Source organism: Nelumbo nucifera, chromosome 8 (assembly GCF_055504915.1).
Source record: "Nelumbo nucifera cultivar China Antique chromosome 8, China Antique-T2T, whole genome shotgun sequence".
Taxonomy (NCBI): domain Eukaryota; kingdom Viridiplantae; phylum Streptophyta; class Magnoliopsida; order Proteales; family Nelumbonaceae; genus Nelumbo; species Nelumbo nucifera.
In genome coordinates, this window is record NC_142656.1 from 29,402,249 (window position 1) to 29,420,163 (window position 17,915).

The 17,915-nt window shown below is 38.2% G+C and overlaps 1 protein-coding gene and 1 long non-coding RNA gene across 2 annotated transcripts in view; both read left to right on the forward strand.

The window, feature by feature from the left end:
* LOC104586711 (diacylglycerol kinase 4-like) overlaps positions 1 to 17,915 on the forward strand; it is a 42,293-nt gene that overhangs the window by 17,515 nt on the left and 6,863 nt on the right. The window contains exons 8-11 of the mRNA XM_088893904.1: positions 6,045 to 6,127; positions 6,243 to 6,313; positions 8,271 to 8,348; positions 9,625 to 9,712. Of these exons, the coding sequence (XP_088750030.1) occupies positions 6,045 to 6,127; positions 6,243 to 6,313; positions 8,271 to 8,348; positions 9,625 to 9,712 (320 nt within the window). The remainder of the gene's footprint in view (positions 1 to 6,044; positions 6,128 to 6,242; positions 6,314 to 8,270; positions 8,349 to 9,624; positions 9,713 to 17,915) is intronic.
* LOC148789809 (uncharacterized) lies at positions 9,720 to 16,473 on the forward strand. The gene is made up of 2 exons (XR_016079778.1): positions 9,720 to 13,572; positions 13,729 to 16,473. It is a non-coding gene; the product is annotated as an uncharacterized LOC148789809 (long non-coding RNA).

A 17,915-nucleotide genomic window follows, 5' to 3' on the forward strand; every position in this document is an offset into this window, starting at 1 on the left:
AGAATCAGTGTTCCATAAGTGACTCGGGGAAGAACTATAATAGGAGGAGTCACCATACCAATAGCAGAGAATGCAGGGGAAGTGGCTGAGAATACAAGTTGACGTGTCTGCTCTTCCATGAGAACACCTTAAGCCTCTCCTTTAGTAGATACAGGTGAGGAAATGGTTGACTGGGTAGAAGTTGTGTTGCTCAAAATCTCCATAGATGCCTAATAAACCTTTTTTTGACCCATCTTCTGTCTTGACCCTGGGAGGTTAGGTTGGACACTAGGTAATGACGTGGCCATGTTGTTTACAATAAGTGCAGACATTTTTCTTTTTGCAATGGAAAATCACATGATTGAATTCTTTGCACTCATAGCACCGAACCATTGTAAATCTTTCTTGTCTTAGACTTACTGGCTAAGAAAACAGTATCAACAATAGAGCCTTTCTTATTGTTAAGGGTGGATTGGGTGACGAGTCTGGTTTCTTCATGCATGATTCACCAAGAATTACATCAATAAATGGAACGGTACCTCTACTGTGAATATTTGACTTGACCACTTCAAGTTCAGGTCTGAGATGCATAAGAAAATACATGACCTTTCTGTTATCAAAGTGTTTCTTCATAAACTTAACACAACAATCAGATGGGTTCTCACCCAAATGCACTAGTTCATATTCAATCCATAGATTGACAAAGCCAACATAGTATTCATGAATTCTTTTCTCCCCCTGGCTGTATGAGAAAATGTCATTCTTAATTGTAGAGAACACTGATGTGGGCCCCACAGCTATGGTCCCACTGTGTTCGTAGGGTAGAAGGAGTTCTAGTCATCCTAGGGTTAGCTAGTGGTCAGTTGGTTATTTCAGTTGTTATTTATTTCAGTTTTATTTTGTTCTATTTGTTATGTAAATACTATGGGCAGATCTGTCCTTTCCATGTAATGAGCATAACCTATAAATACTAAATAAAGTGGCGGCGGCAGAACATTAAGATTCTGCTCCTCCTTTCAACTCTTGTGTTCTACTACTCTCTCTTCTCTTTCTCCTCTCTTCTCTATTCCTTTCTATTTCCGAACCTGAAATCCATTAGGGTTCAAGACTGATAGCAGTCCTGAACGTCTACTTGGTATCAGAGCTAGGGTTTCTCATGTGAGTTTAGTCCAGCCGATCACATGAGAACCATCTAAGGCTGGAAGCTGAGAAAGTAGAGTTCGTTGACTGATTCTTGGAGATCGCCAGAGGGTTTAGCAGCTGTTTGAAGATTTGCCACGGTTGCAGAGTGTTGGTGATCAGGAAGAATTAGAGAAGGCTAGGGTTCGGGTAACCTTGGAAGGCAGCGAACAGCATTCTCTTGTAAATTTTTATTTTCTGAGAGAAGTACTATCAGAGAAGATAGGTTGGACCTATCTAGAAAGGGCGGCCGGACTACTCTAGAGTTTTCTTTCTTCTATTCTCTAGGGTTTTGTCTTAACCCTGCGGCAAGCCCTAATGTTGGGCCGAACCTTGTGATCTACCTGTGAAGTTTTTCTTAAATTCTCTCCTCAAGTCTTATCCGTACGGTACTGCCTGGAATGTGCGGCTGAGAATTTTCTTTTAAGGACTGATTAAAACCCTAATTCTGCTTCAGCATATCAGATTATTCTCCAAGCTGTTTTCAGATTTGTTTTGGGGAGTTTCGAACTATTCTAAGGGGTGAAAACTGTACGGACTGTTGCTGTTGTGTCTGCTAATTGGTTTCAGATCAGACTTATACCTGTTTCATGCACATATACCGTGAATACAGATTGGTTCTATACTGATTTTTTGACTGTGATTGATAGTCCAAGTGCTGTTTTTGATTGTAGTAACCCTATTTTTTGAGACTACTGGTTCTTAACCGAAATGGAGTTTAAGAATCAGGCAGAAGGCAGTTTTGGGAGCAGCAGTTATGGTGGTGTTTCTGAGACAGGTTTTCAGATTACAACCGTAAGATTTGGTGGATCAAACTATTTGGAATGGGCCCAATCAGCCATGATGGCTATTGGGGGAAGGGGTAAAGTAGGGTATCTCTTGGGAGATGTGAAAGAACCCTCCAAGGGAGACCCCATGTATATCAAGTGGGTCCAAGAAAACTACTTGGTTATGACATTGCTGTGTAATTCTATGCAGCCTCATATCAGCCGAAATTACTTGTGGGAAAAGACAGCCAAGGAGATATGGGATGTTATGAAAGAAAATTACTCCCAACCCCTTAATGTTGCCAGAGCATATGAATTGAAATGTGAAGTGAATACTCTTAAACAAGGAGAGAAACTGGTTTTAGTCTACTTCTCTACCTTGAAGTCTCTGTGGCATGAGATTGATCACTTAGAGACTCTTGAGTGGAAGAGTTCCAAATATGCACAGACCCATAGAAAGCACATCGAGACAAACAGGGTGTTTGAGTTTCTGGCTGGCCTGAATTCAGAGTATGATATTGTGCAGCAACAGATTTTGACCAGAGATAGTGTGACCCTCTCTCAGGCATACTCCTTAGTGCATAGTGAAGAGACCAGGAGGAAAGTCATGATGCAACCTCAGCCTCTTACACCGGCCCTTGCAGTTGTTAAACCCAAATCAGGGGGTGATTCAGAGAGAGACAGGAAGAAGGAAGATAAAAGGGATGTGGTATGTGAGCATTGTAAGAAACCTAAACACACAAAAGAAACATGTTGGAAGCTGCATCCTCATTTGGTCCCGGCAAAGTTGAGAAGCAAGAAGGGTAATGCTCATGTGGCCGTGACTACTGATTCAACATCCTCGTCTGGCACAAGAGGCACACCCTTAGAGACCTTAGCTGCAGTTCGGGCTGCTCTAATACAGTTGGAAAAGGAAGTTGGGAACTCAGCTCAGTCACCGCAGTCACCATCAGCCCCTGCTACATCTGCTTTCGCACATTCAGGTACTCGAGCTTTAGCCTACCATACCTTAGCTCTAGGTACTATTGAACCTTGTTGGGTAATAGATTCAGGTGCATCCGACCATATGACTAGTTTGCCTTCATTGTTTACCACTTATCATTTATCTTCTGGTAGGGATAAAGTATCTATTGCTGATGTTTTTCTTGTCCCCATTTCTGGCAAGGGTGACATCAAATTGTCGGATACCATCTCTTTGTCTTCTGTCTTGCATGTCCCTAAACTTGATACTAACCTTCTTTCAGTTAGTAGTATTACCAAACTTATGAACTGCTTAGTAACTTTCTTCCCTGACCGATGTGTTTTTCAGGACCTGGAGACGAAGAAGGTGATTGGGACTGGTCGTGAGACGAATGGGATCTATCTGCTCTGGGAGAGTTCTCGTCGGGAAGAGTCAGTGGATAAGAGTCACTTGTTTCTCAGATTGTGAGTCCGGTTATGCCAAAGCATAACCGATTGGGTCATTTGTCTTTTCGGTCCTTAAAGAGTTTGTTCCCTACTTTGTTTGAGTCTGTTGAGTTGTCCCAGTTGAAATGTGAAAGTTGTGAGTTTGCTAAACATTGTAGAAACTCTTATTCATTGAGTAATAAAAGGAGTAATAGTTCTTTTGATATTGTGCATACTGATGTTTGGGGGCCATATCACATCCCTTCTATGGGTGGGTACAGATATTTTTTGTTATTTGTTGATGACCATACTCGGTTTTCTTGGGTTTATCTTATGCGTTCACGATAGAGGTTCTCGCCCTGACCCAAAACTTCCACCAAATGATTCTAACCCAGTTTGATGCCAAGATCAAAGTTCTTAGATCTGATAATGCAAATGAATACTTTGCTAAGCCATTGGCATTTTACCTTCTTAATCATGGGGTTATCCACCAGAGCACTTGCCCTCGTACACCTCAGCAGAATGGGGTTGCAGAAAGGAAGAATAGGCACATCTTGGAGGTGGCTAGAAGTATTATGTTTACCTCCAATGTCCCTATTTGCTTATGGGGTGATGCTATCCTCACGGCGGTATATCTTATTAATCGGGTTCCTTCCCTAGTTCTTGATATGAAATCTCCTTTTTCCCTTCTATACCCAAACGAGGAGTTGTTTTCTGTTCCCCTTAAAACATTTGGTTGTACCTGTTTTGTTCAGCTTCTCGGACCCCATCACTCCAAGTTCGAACCAAAGGCCTCCAAATGCATCTTTCTTGGTTATGCACAAACTCAGAAGGGTTATTGCTGCTATGATCCTGTCTCAGGGAAGAAGTTTGTCTCCATGGATGTCACTTTATTTGAGGAGACCCTATTATTCTCGGGTTTCTCCTCAGGGGGAGAGCAGTGAGAGTGTGGATTTGGGTCATTTTCTTCAGGGGGAGCGCAGTGAGGGTAGGGTTAATACTTTTGGGGCTGTTCCTTTACCTATTCCATTGGGTGATGAGGGCTGCAGTAGTGAGGGTGGTCAGAGGGATCAAGAGTTGAGAGTCTATCACAGGCGATGCAGGCAGGTTGATCCCGGTCATTTTTTGGGTATTGAGGTTGCTAGATCTAAACAGGGGATCTTTGTCTCTCAGAGGAAATATGTTCTAGATCTGTTGGTGGAAACTAGAAAGTTAGGTGTCAAGCCTACGGATACACCCATTGAACAGAACCACAGGATTAGTGCAGAGAGTGGGGAGCCTCTTGAAGACAAAGTTATGTTCCAGTGATTAGCGGGAAAGCTCCTATTATCTTTGCCTCACTCGGCCAGATATCAGTTATGCAGTTAGTGTTGTCAGTCAGTACATGCATTCTCCTAGAACCACACACCTTCTTGCAGTAGAAAGAATATTAGCATACTTGAAGAGATGCCCGGCTAGAGGTATACTATTCAAGAACAATGACCACATGAAGGTGGAGGTCTATACAGATGCTGATTGGGCTAGGAGTGTTGATGACAGAAGGTCTACCTCTGGATATTGTGCTCTTGTGGGAGGTAACCTTGTCTCTTGGAGGAGTTAAAAACAGAGTGTTGTCTCCCAATCTAGTGCTGAAGCTGAATACAGGTCAATGGCTAATGGAGTGGCTGAAATTCTATGGCTGAGATCACTACTTGAGGAGTTGGGTATTGAGTATGAGAAGCCCATTATGCTGTATTGTGATAATCAAGCGGCTATTAATATAGCACACAATCCGGTGCAGCATGACAGAACTAAACATATTGAAGTTGATCGACATTTTGTACGAGAGAGGGTCTCATCACAAGAAGTGTGTCTCCCGTACATCACATCCAACATGCAGCTAGCAAATATCCTCACCAAAGCTGTACCAAGGAAGTAGCTAGAGGCAGATCTCTCCAAGTTGGGAATGATAAACATTTATTCCCAACTTGAGGGGGAGTGTAGAGAACACTGATGTGGGCCCCACAGCTATGGTCCCACTGTGTTCGTAGGGTAGAAGGTGTTCTAGTCATCCTAGGGTTAGCTGGTGGTCAGTTGGTTATTTTAGTTGTTATTTATTTCAGTTTTATTTTGTTCTATTTGTTATGTAAATACTAAGGGCATATCTGTCATTTCCATGTAATGAGCATAACCTATAAATACTAAATAAAGTGGCGGCGGCAGAACATTAAGATTCTGCTCCTCCTTTCAACTCTTGTGTTCTAGTGCTCTCTCTTCTCTTTCTCCTCTCTTCTCTATACCTTTTCTTCTATTTCCGTACCTGAAATCCATTAGGGTTTAAGACTGATAGCAGTCCTGAACATCTACTTTAATTTTATACTGCCTTGATATGTTTGATAGCTGATACACTTTTCCCTACAGGCAAAGTGGGACCCATGCTTAATTTTATCGTATAGTGTCTGCTGGTGGGTCCTACCAAGCTTTTAGTGTGAGGCATCCACGAATTGCATAATCTGATTATTTACTATTTTACCAGAATTTCTCTATATATTATAGGAAAACAACATGTGGTTAAAGTATATTAAGTGTTATAAGGTATTGTTAAATATGTAAATTTCATAGTTATATTTTGTGCCCATAACAATGGAAATATGTAATAGGAAATGTTAAGTAGTCAATTTACCAAAATACTACATTATCTGTCCTTGGATCCTTTTATGCAGATTCTTATTTTTATATTTCCTCTCATACCAGGGATGGATGCCCAAGTTGCTTATGGGTTCCACCATCTACGTGATGAAAAACCATACCTTGCACAAGGTCCAATATCAAATAAGGTATGGTTGAAACCCAATATGTTTTGTTGGTCTTCTACACTAGGTATGATATTTAGTGAAGGATTCACAAATATTTAGATTTGCAAGATTTTAACCAAGTATCCTCTTATCACAGTTGATCTACTCTGGATATAGTTGCACTCAGGGTTGGTTCTTCACACCTTGTATGAGTGATCCTAGTTTAAGGTTAGCTGGCTCTTCCTTGAAAGCTGATCGTATTCTTTTCCTGTTCTCTTCCTGTTGTTTACTTTGGTTGTATGATTGCTTTTTGCGGCTTGAATAAGCATATTTTCCATTTTTTTGCCTTCCTTTTAACAACTAAATTCCATTGTTTTGATGTAAAACAGAAGGAAATGAAAATTTTATCTTGGTTTGGTTTTATGTCATTTGGTTCAATACCATTGTACTTGGTGCTACAAGTAAAAGGTTACCTGTAGGACTACCGAATTACTCCATCTCTAAGTGAAAATAATGCTCATGCTTTTGAAAGAAAATTTTACTTGTATCATAAGGCAAGGGTAATAGCAGCGTCTAGATAATGTGATGTAACCTGCTTCAATATGGATACCATTTTTCAAATGAGCCGCAAAAATGGGTCCTTGGATAGTTGCATAAACATGGGAGAAATCCTCCAATTGCATTTTCCCTTTCTGCAAACAAATGGGGGCAGTAAAAAGTGGGTAAAAGCTAATCCACCATTTCTCTTGCCAGATTTCACTTGGTCAAATTTTACATGGGTAAACTTGTTTTACTTAAAAACAACCAAAACCTGAAGAAATCTTTTTGTTGGCTAGAAGAACATCTCGTACTTAAAAGTGGTGCTTGTTTTATGCATGAATGCTATTTTTATATCTTCAGCTCTTGTAAATATTGTTATAAGAAAATGTAGTACTTTTTTCTCTTGTAGTAATCCTTCTGAACTTGGAATAATGCATCGGGGCTTATTTCTTTGTTTCTTAAGTTTGTGAGTACTGTCACCATCATCTTCATTGAGCTTCTTGTTGCTGTCCTATCTTTTGGTTTTGCTTATTTCAAATTCTTTCTCCTAATGACGAAGAATGTATAATTTTGTTTCATTTCTATTTCTTCATCGTACTCAGAGTTTGAGCTTGCATCTGAAGTTCGTATGGTTTCCAAGTTATCTGTATTCATTATGCTGGTTGTGTTAAGTGCAAATTGAAAATTTGCGAAGTCTTGTTATGCAAAATTTTGCATTATACTCAGTAGTCAACTGCTCTGGTATATGTCTCGTTTCCATTCCTCTAGAATTTCTTTTGGATTGGAAAGAATTAATATTCTTTCTTCCTCCTTGTTGCCACAAAAGAGTCAAACTTTATCATTTGTGTATGGAACAGTAATATAGGCACGTGGTTTTGTCAATGTACTGGCATGGCAAGGGATAGAAAGGGGGTAATTGTATTTGGGTCAAGTCTTTCAAAAGGAGTTGTAACTGTAAAATGTTTGGTGGTTAGCTAAGGCTAGACACCTCTTTGTACTAACTCTTTAAGTTTTTACAGTTAATCAGTTATCTAAAAAAACTATAAGGATGAAAGCTGTTAGCTGGATTCAATGAGTCAGGCGGGCTTCCTATGGAATGAATGTGGGGAGAGGATTTATGTCATCTTATGCAGAGTCTGTAGTTCAATGAATGGCATGGTGTGGTTGAATTACTGTTCTTAATTTCTTTCTGTACGTGTACACACCGTCTTTTCTGCAAGTACAAGGTTGCATGGTATCACAGATTTTCAGTTTTAAGGTTTGGATGTGTACTTTATTCTTTTTTTTGGGTGTATATTTCACTCTATACTTGATTATTGATTCTTCAGCTTTTTGTTTTACTGTTGTAAAATGCATTGCTATGCTTTATCCTTCTACTTTCTACGGATGCAGATGCATTTCTTGGAAGAAATTATTAATAGTTTTTGCATTATCTACTTTTAAAACATGTCTGTTTTGTGATGGCTCATCTGCTTCCTGATTTTGCTTCTAGTTGTTTTTAGTTTGGATCTAGTCAATATGAGCTATTTACATTGCTAGCTTTGCTTTTACTTTACAACTTCACCCAGGCATTGTTAAGTTATTCAACTTGACCTTTTCTCGCTTTGTTTTTGTCAATATTTATTCACAAAATTATTGTATACAGAGGGCTTAAGAATATATTACGACTGCATATTAAGAAGGTCAACTGCTCAGAATGGGAGCAGATTCGAGTCCCTTCAAGGTACATGCCGTTTTGTTTCTTTCTATTTTGTCTTGTTTTAAGTTCTGTTTTTTAATTGATTTAGAAAGTACTTTTGTTTAGATGTTTGCCTTTTGGTACTCCATTGCCTGTATTCAGTGGTTGTTCTTTCTCCTTTTTCTTTATTCTCTTTCTGGTGGTGGGAAAGTTATACCAGATAGAAAAATTGGGGGGGGGGATTCATTAGTTCCATGTCCAAGAATCACATATTAGATCCATCTTTTTCTAGAGAACCTTTGACCTTATAGGCTTATCTATGTACTTGGTTATACAAACTACTACTTGAAAAGTCATGTGCACCATCTTTTATTAGTTATCAAATCCAGTCCTTTGCCTTCTGGATGGAATCTCTCAATGAGTTACCATCTGATTTTATCTTAAGCAAATTTCCAAACTGAGAAAAGTCATAGCATACAGGAACTAGTATGAATTCTCACAGTTGAACATGATAGGATTTGATGAACTGGATAGCTTGAATTGTCAAGTTTTTTAATTTTATGGAACACTGCAATCTAAAAATGAAGTTTCTAACATTTTCTAATAATCTTTGACAAAGTGCTAAAGATGGTCCCTCAAATAAAGTGTTCACATCCTCCAGAACCACTATATAACTAGTGGCAACTCCATTCCCATTCACCACTTACTCCTTCTAAAGGGTTTGTAGTTGAGAACCATTCTTCATATACACTTTAGGCTGCATTTGGGAGTATTTTTTGGTGTAAACGGTGCTTCTGAAACCACTGTTTGAAATGGGCATTTTGAAAAAGTTCTTTTTTAGTGTTTGACTGGTCTCCAGTTTTTTTTTTTTTTTTGTTCAAGATAACTTATTGCAATTTGCAAATATGAAAAGATAAATGGAGTTTTTTTCCTGCTTTTTCAAAGATCTTTTTTAATGTAAAAGGCCCTTTGAAGTTTTTTCACCAAATGATTTTTTGACTGGCTGTTGGCTTCCCTAATGTGAGAAGCACAAAAAGACCATAGGAGCACTCCCAAACGTGGCTTTAGATTCTTTCCAATATTCCTGCTATCCTAGTGTCATATTCATCTCCTTGAGAAACACATGGCTCCACCATCCTATTTAAATATTGACAGCCACTTTGTGCCAAAAAATGCCATAGGTTAGGTCTGTACTTTTTTTTTGCCACTGTTGCAATATCTCAGTCCTTTCAGGACTTATCTGTATTTTCTTCCTTCCTTCCTCCCCAAAAACCCCATCCCTCTTGTTGAACTGAACCAGAACTTTTTTCCTTTCTTGCAGTGTTCGGGCAATAGTTGCTCTAAATCTTCATAACTATGGAAGTGGGAGGAATCCATGGGGTAAGCCAAAGCCAGAGTATATGGAAAAGGTATACTTTTTATATGCATGTGGATTTAAATCTTATGTATATCCTTTCCATAGAATAGTGTTGCTGAAGGTTTACTATTCTGAAATAAACTCAAAAATTAAATGCTTTGGTTGCCAAAAATTAATTTCCAGGTCTTAATTATTATAAAAATACCAAAATATGAGTGAAAGAATTGCTCAAGGAAATCAAGCAAATAAGAAAAGTGGGAGTGCCATGTGTGAAGCTCTACTCTACCAAGGTTAAACATATGCTTTGTATCATAGATTATTGACTACAAAACATCATATCATTTGAGTCAGGATCTGCTGCACTCTTTTTTTTCCTGCACTTCCATTCAGTCTGTGACAGGTGTGCCCTTACACGTGTAAATACGTAAACATATGAGACCCCACATGTAATGGAACACCTGTCACTGACTGAACGAAAGTGCAGGAAAAAAAGTATAGCAGATCTGGACTCTACCATTCAAGGATCTATGAATTTCAATCACATGATGGAAAACTGACACATAAGTGGTGTCCAAATGGTTAAAATGTTGCATTTTATTGATCGAAAGGACATGGGAAAACTGGGTCCAAGTTTCAGTACTGCAAGTTTGCAAGCTTCAGTAGACAGCCAGAATCATTTTAAAGGAAGAATGAAATAGAAAAATGATTGAGAGAGGTATAGGCTAACGGAAGATCACTGTTTTTGAGGAGTCATTTTCCCAGAGAGTCATATGTAAAATGCTTGTAAAGGGTTAGTTACTTGCTACACTAATTATCTAAGAGGGATGCCTTGCATATTTTGTATTATACTTCATTCTTTCCCACAAATTAATAAAGTTTCTGGTTACCAATCAGAAAAAAAGAAAAGAATAACAAAGGAAAGAAGACAAAAATATTCTGAAATCTTTGTAACGTTTAATCTGTGGTCTCTAATATTCTAAAAATTGTTATTAATAGCATGATAACATAATTTTAATTTTGTGAATGCTTATGAACAATGATGATCCATTTCCGTGGATACAATGGAACAGATTTCTAATTGGCTACATAACTTCCACTTGTTTGAGTGCTAGGACATAGGTTGCCATTTTTTTAATTTTTTATCAGCAACAAAGAAGTTAAATTTCATTAATATAAACAGAAAATTTACATCAATTTATACAGAAATGAGAGCATGGTAAGCTATCCCTCCCCATAGATTATTATGACTTTGCCCCAAACAGTTGGTTTCTATTAACCACTTTCTTAGCTAAATTGTCAGCCCAAGTGTTAACTGATCTTGGAATCCATTGAACCTTCACTTGATATTTCTTGTCAGTCATCAATATTCACTACCCCATTCACTAGGATGGAGTAGTGGCATGTCTATAAGCACCCATTTATGCATTTGCACCACTGCTCCCCAAAACCAACCCTCCTCAAACCTCAATTAACAATCCTAGTCAACAGGGCGACATGCTTTCTCCAAATCCAACCTACACATTGGTCTCCTACCAGATCTTCTCCTTTCCTCTACACCGTTTCCCATGAAAATCTGGTTTGTGATCTGCCTATCTTGGATAAAAGCTCCTTGAAAGTGAAAAGGAAGCACCACCTTAAGTCACAAAGGCAGGACCTAAGCTACAATATTATAAAACTGTTACTAAACTTATAGGTCGAAAGTCTTTTGAGTGAAGTGCCTCAATTTTTTTAGGGACCAAACTAATGAAAGTTGCATTTATTCCATGATTAATAATTCCTTTCTCAAAGAATTCATTGAATATTAGAATTAAATCATCCTTTACAGTTGCCCAACAGTCCTAGTAAAAAGCTATTGTGAATTCATCAGGTCCTAGAGGCTTTGTTCTGTCCATAGAGAAACTTCCTTTCTCCATGTACTCCTGTTCCAAACTTGGCCAGTCAAATCCTTCAACTATCATTCTCTTATTCAAGGGATTTTAATATATTTATTTGAAGTGATCCACCAATGTTTTTTCCTCTTGATTAGTTCTTAACCCTCCTACATCCAATCATGCCACAAAATTCTTTTTTCTTCTCCCATTGGCAACTGAATGAAAAAACCTTGTATTCCCATCACTTTCATAAATTTTTATTTTTTTCTCTAAGAGATCTCTTCCTTGAGCAACATTCCTTCCATTTCCTTCCTCAAAGAGCATTTGAACACTTCTTCCATCCTAAATTGCCTTTGAACCTCCTTTTTATCCAACTCTTTTTATCTTTTTTCTTTTGTTTATCATTTCCTCCTTTATCCTACCCAAGTGCTCCTTGTTCCATTCTTTCAATTTAGCCTTAAACACTTGCAATTTCTTTTGAAATTTGACTCCTCTCCACTTAAAATTACCACATTACTTCTTAACAAATCCTGGATCTACGAGTGAGCATGGGTTAGTTTGGTTCAATTCCAAGGCAGAACCTAGAACCTACCTTATAGGGCTCGGTTCCAGATTTTTGGAACCAGAACCTACCTGTCAAGATTGGTTCCAAGGTTGGTTCTAGGGTCTACCCATGGAACTTGTTCTTTAAAAGAATAATAATATGCTGTTTTCTATTTTTTCCCTTTCAATAACCATCTATCTTAAACATTCCATATTTCAAATCCATATGGTCACTCAATCTCAGAAAATTAAACATAATCCACAGACAACCTAAATTATATCACATAGTTATTACTAATCCATAATTGAACTTCATACACATTCCACAATTTAGTTAAATACAATCTCAATGTAAATAGAATACAATTCACAATTGACCCGAACAATAAAACATAATTAATACATAATCCATCATTCGAAACCATATGCAAGTGCAATGGTTAAATGAGATTATGATCATTGTAACCATGAGTGCTTGGGTTCAGTTTTTCACATCCTCAAAGTATTTTATAATTTATTTTAAGGCAGATTTGGTTCTAAGGTTGGGTAATTTCAGTTCTACCAAGGTTAATTAAGCTGGTTCTACCAAGGCCAATCAAGGCTGGTTCTCTGGGTTGGTTCAGGTAGGGTAAACCCCCATCCCTGGAGCCGGCTTGGGTGGGGGCCAGTTCCAAGAATTTGGAACCAGACCCTACCCGAGAACCTATTTGAACCAGCCTTATGAAATCCAGTTTGAGGTTGGTTCCAATCGGTTCCAGGTAGAACCAACCTATTTGCTAGCACCTCCCTGGATCAGTGATTAAAACTTAAAAGGTCTGCCTAGGTGTACAGGCAAGGCACATTTCAAGGCGCAAAGGCTTGCGCCTAGCCTAGGCCTTGGTGCAGCCCCTTGTGTTCTTGGTGCACCTCAACCAAGACATAACTCAGATAAATTTTGCTCTTTTTGCATAGGCGGCTAGGGTACAGCTTAGAACCCCCTTTTTACTAATATTGTTCATTTATGTTTCTTAATACAAGACATCTTTTAAAAGATAAGATCCACACATTTGCAATTGATGCATCAGGATGTAGTCAGCAGCATTTCGTGAACCTAGCCTTCTCTACTAGCGCTGCATGTGGCACTTGTGATAGCACCTCCCTGCTTCACAAATCAGCCTTCCTACTTGAGAACACTATGGCTCTAAGAACAAGTCTGCACCAACTGAACCCACACACTTGGGGAACATCTTAGGCAAGTTAGAGATGAACATACAAAGGCAACTGGCATAGGGAACTCAAAGAACTCTTTGTATTACTCAAGTAGGGTGTAGGGATAGGAACTTGACTCTTCTGGGGAAATGGCTTTGGAGGTTCTCATTGGAGAAGGACAAACTTTGGGTGAAGATATGGGAAGTATTCATGGGGTTGCAGCAAATGGATGGGACTCTTGGATTCTGGCAAGGAGTACAAGAGCATCTCCTTGGAAAGTTATTCTACCTTTGTTTTCTCCATGGATCAGGTATGACTTGCACTCAAGCAATCTCATTAATTTTTGGGAACATGTTTAGATTGGGGACTCCTCCCTAAAAGACCAATTCCCAAGCCTTTTTGCCCTTTCCACTTTTAAAAATGAACTGGTGTCTTCATTCATTGTTCATTCTAATTCTATTTCTAGGGTCGACTGGAACTTGGGCCTGCGAATAGATATCAGGGACACAGAGCTTGATGGTATCTCATCAGTGTTATCCATTCTTGAAGGGGTGTTCCTAGAGCCAACAAAGGCATATAGTAGAATTTGGACTCTCACCCCCTTTGGTTCTTTCACTTGTGCCTCTTTCTATAGTGCTCTCACACATTCTTCTTCTTCTGGCTTGTCTTTCCTTGTTAAAAAGGTGTGGTGTCATTCTATACCTCCTAAGGTTGGAAGTTTCTGTCGGGAAGCCTTTCTGGAAAGAGTTAACACAACATATTTACTTCAAAGAAAAAGACCCAATGGTTGTTTTTGTCCTCACCGGTGTTCTTTGTAAAGCTGATGGTGAGTCTGGATATCACTTACTAATCTCCTGTCAGTTCACAAACATCATTTGGGAGTGGTGTACTTCTTTGTTTGGGTGCAGGTGGATCCCCCCCTTCGAATGTACAAAGCCTATTCACATTTATGCCGTTTTAGCCAACAAAAAGGGCCAAGTTTATGTGGAGGTGTATGAGGGCTGCAGTCTGTTGGGCTATTTGGGAGGAGAGATTCACGAATATTTACAGATAAGGAGAGAAGTTTAGAAGCAATGCTGGAGGCCATCCACATTAGGGTTATACATTGGCTGAAAACCTTGGCTCTGTTCGCAGAATTCTCAGTTGATGAGCTGTAAAGAAAGTGGAAGGAGATAGCATAACTTGTTCCAATGAGGAAGGCCTCAAATGTTTGTTGGATCCCCCCACCCCATGACTTTGTTAAACTGAACTTTGATGGCAGCAGCTTGGGCAATCCAGGGCTATACGGGATAGGAGGAGTAATAAGAGATGAACAAGGGAAGCTGTTAGCAATGTATTCTGGACCAGTTGGAGTGGGAGATTCTTTGGGAGCTGAGATTCTTGCATCTCTTGAAGGGGTACAAAGAATCAAGGATATGCATATTAACAAGTTGATCATAGAAGGAGATTCTGAAGTGGTGGCAAACTGGCTGAAAGAGGATAGTCTTAGACTTTGGAATTACAGAAATGAAAGAGGAAATTCAAGTGGCTGACTAAGGACATGGAAATCCAATACAAATGGGTAAAAAGAAGTGCAAACTCTTTGGCAGATGGTCTAGCTAGACAAGGGGTGAACAAAGATTCTATTTTTTGGGTTGTCTTGTAATTTTTGTTCTTTTGATGTTTAATGGTTGTTCTTGGGAGCTAAAAGATTGTTTAGCCCCCTTGCCCTGTAATTTTCTCATATTTTTAATATTAATTCAATCCATAGTTATTGATAAAAAAAAAGTAGGGTGTAGGGATATGACTCTTGAACACTTCTTGGATGTTCCTCCAAACGAGAATACTCCTTGTATAGCCTTCCTACCTTAATTGAATGGATTTGGTCGTTAGAAGTGCCATACATCCCAGGTTCAAAATATTGCAACGTATCAGTCCGTATCGGCTGATACGTATCGTTTCAACAAGAATCCGATACGCGGAACGTGTATAAATCATATGCTCTGTTTCTTTTCGTACGTATCGGCCGATACGAGCCCGTATCGATCTGTTTTGGATCTGTATCGGCCGATATGGGCTCGATACTGTCTGATACAAACCCAAAACAGTCCGATACAGTTAAGATCTGTATCGTTATTCGTTAATCCATGTTTAATACCGAATCTCTCATTAATTTTGTTTATTTAAGTCTAATTTCTCTTTCATTAATTAGTCAATTACTCCAAGGCAAATTTAAATTTAAATTTGAATTTTAGCGCCTAATTCAAATTATCTCATTAATTCCTTTAAACTTTAATTAATGATCCCCTATCATTAATTTCATTTTGTTAGTGTAAAAATTTCAAATTTTAGCTATAGCAAGATTTGAATTTTGGTTACTTGATTTTAAATTTTAACGACCACAAGTTTGCCAATGAGCCACACATATTTGCTTGCTATGATTATATGTATTTTTAGTTTTAAGTAAATTTTCACTTTTCTTAATGAGTGACAAGTTTTTATTAATAAATGCTAGAATTAATTATTAAAATTTATATACTAATAAATATTAAGATTAATATATTGGTTTTTGAAAATTGACATTGACATTGACATTTTAGTTATTCCATCATTTTTTCAACGGTTACTAATTGTGTCCCGATATGTCACACTTTATATAAACCATTAAATTATGATTTTTTACATTTAAATGACTTATTTACAATCATATAAAATTTGTAAATATAGTTAGTAATATATTTTACCATATTTATGTGTATCTTGATTTTTCATTCGTATCATACGTATCCAAAGCGTATCCCGATACGTCTCTTAAAATTGTCTTTCGGATACACCTTGTATTTCCGATACTTTGAACCTTGCATACATCTAATTGCTAGGATCCTTATAATATCTTCTAGAATATTCTACGAGAATGCTCTAGAACAACTCTAGAATAATGTACAATAGAGGGAGAACCATGGAAACAACCAATGAGGAATCAATTTTCAACATTTGTGGAGATAAGGAGGGTAATGTATCAAGCTCTAATGATCAGTGGAGAATGGTCTTGCTAGTTTGTCGTCAAAATTACTAGCTAGTTTGTCCAAGGGCTTTGTAGTATATGGTCTACAAAATTACTTGCTATTTGGATGATGTTGTATTGAGTTCATTATTAGTGCATTCCATGTATTTAAACAAATTTGTTCAATAGATTAAAACAAACTTGTTCCAACCTTATATATCATGTTCAAGAGAGAAAAAAAGAAAAAGAAAAGAATCTTGTATATATCTAGTGAACTGTTGGAATCTTACTTTGCATATTCTATTTCTTAGCTAGAATATCAAGGTGATATAAGATGTATCTATTATTTTGAAGCTAGCTCTTTTGCTCTTAGTTAATGATGATGATGACCAATTTGAGCTAGCTCATAATTCATTTTGGATGTAACATTAAACCTTAGTTTTTGTCTGTCTAATAGATTATTTGGTTAATTTATTATAATCATTTGCACTTGTGTAGATTAAAGTTTTGCTTGAACTCCCTATTATGTAGTTTTAACTCTTTAAATCTACAGGGAAAGCTTTGTAGCGTATTATTTTTCTAGCAGCCCAAGTTTCTTGCAATTGTTTGATGGTTTGGAATAAGATAATAATTGAAAAGCTGTATCAATGCTTCTTAGGGGTGCAAGTCGGGCGGGTTTATGGTCAACCCAGTCCTGACCCTAAAACTTGGGCTTAAGGCCCGAGCCTGCATTGTAATTTGATGCACTCGGTTGGGCTTGGGCTTGGGCCCGGGCCGGGCTCGGGTTGGTTAATGAACCCTCCCTAAAATTATACATGTATGTATGCATTAATGCAAATATGTATGTATATTGGTAAATATGTATAAAAATGTATATACATACAAATATGTATTTGTATGTATGTATGTGTGTGTGTGTGTGTATATATATATATATATACATATAATATGTATGCAAAATTTACATTTATGTACATAACTACATTTGTATGTATGAATGTGTGTAGTTGGGTTGGGTTCAGGCTACCTAAGGTCTAGGCACGGGCCCAACCCAAAAAATAAAAAAGGGATAATAACATTTGAAGGCAACTTTTAGCACTTAATATCAATAAAAGTAATATATTTAAAAAAAATTCAAAAATGGGTTAATTTTTTAAAAATAATATCAATTAAGGGCAAAAACACTGTTCATCTTCTTCCTCTTGCAATCCATTCACCGGCGTCACTGTCTGCCGCTCGCTGCTGCCTCTGGCAACGCCTCCGCCACCTCCGCCTCCGCCTTCAGCAGAGTTGCCGGAGGTGGGCGGAGGCAGAGGCGGCGGCGCTGGTGGTCATTAGTCTGCCCAACGCTGCCACCTCCACCCACCTCCGCCCACCTCCTCCTGTCTCTGGCAACGTTGCCGGAGGTGGGTGGGAGACAGAGGCGGCGGCGGCAGCGCTGGTGAATGGATTACAAGAAGAAGAAGATGAACAGTGTTTTTGCCCTTAACTGATGTTATTTTTAAAAAGTTAACCCATTTTTGAAATTTTTTTAAATATATTACTTTTATTGATATTAAGGGCCAAAAGTTGCCCTTAACTGCTATAATCCCAATAAAAAAACCCAACTTCTTGGGCCCGATCCCAGCCCGAGGACTGAAAATCCAAGCCCAGCCCTAATGCTTCTTTTG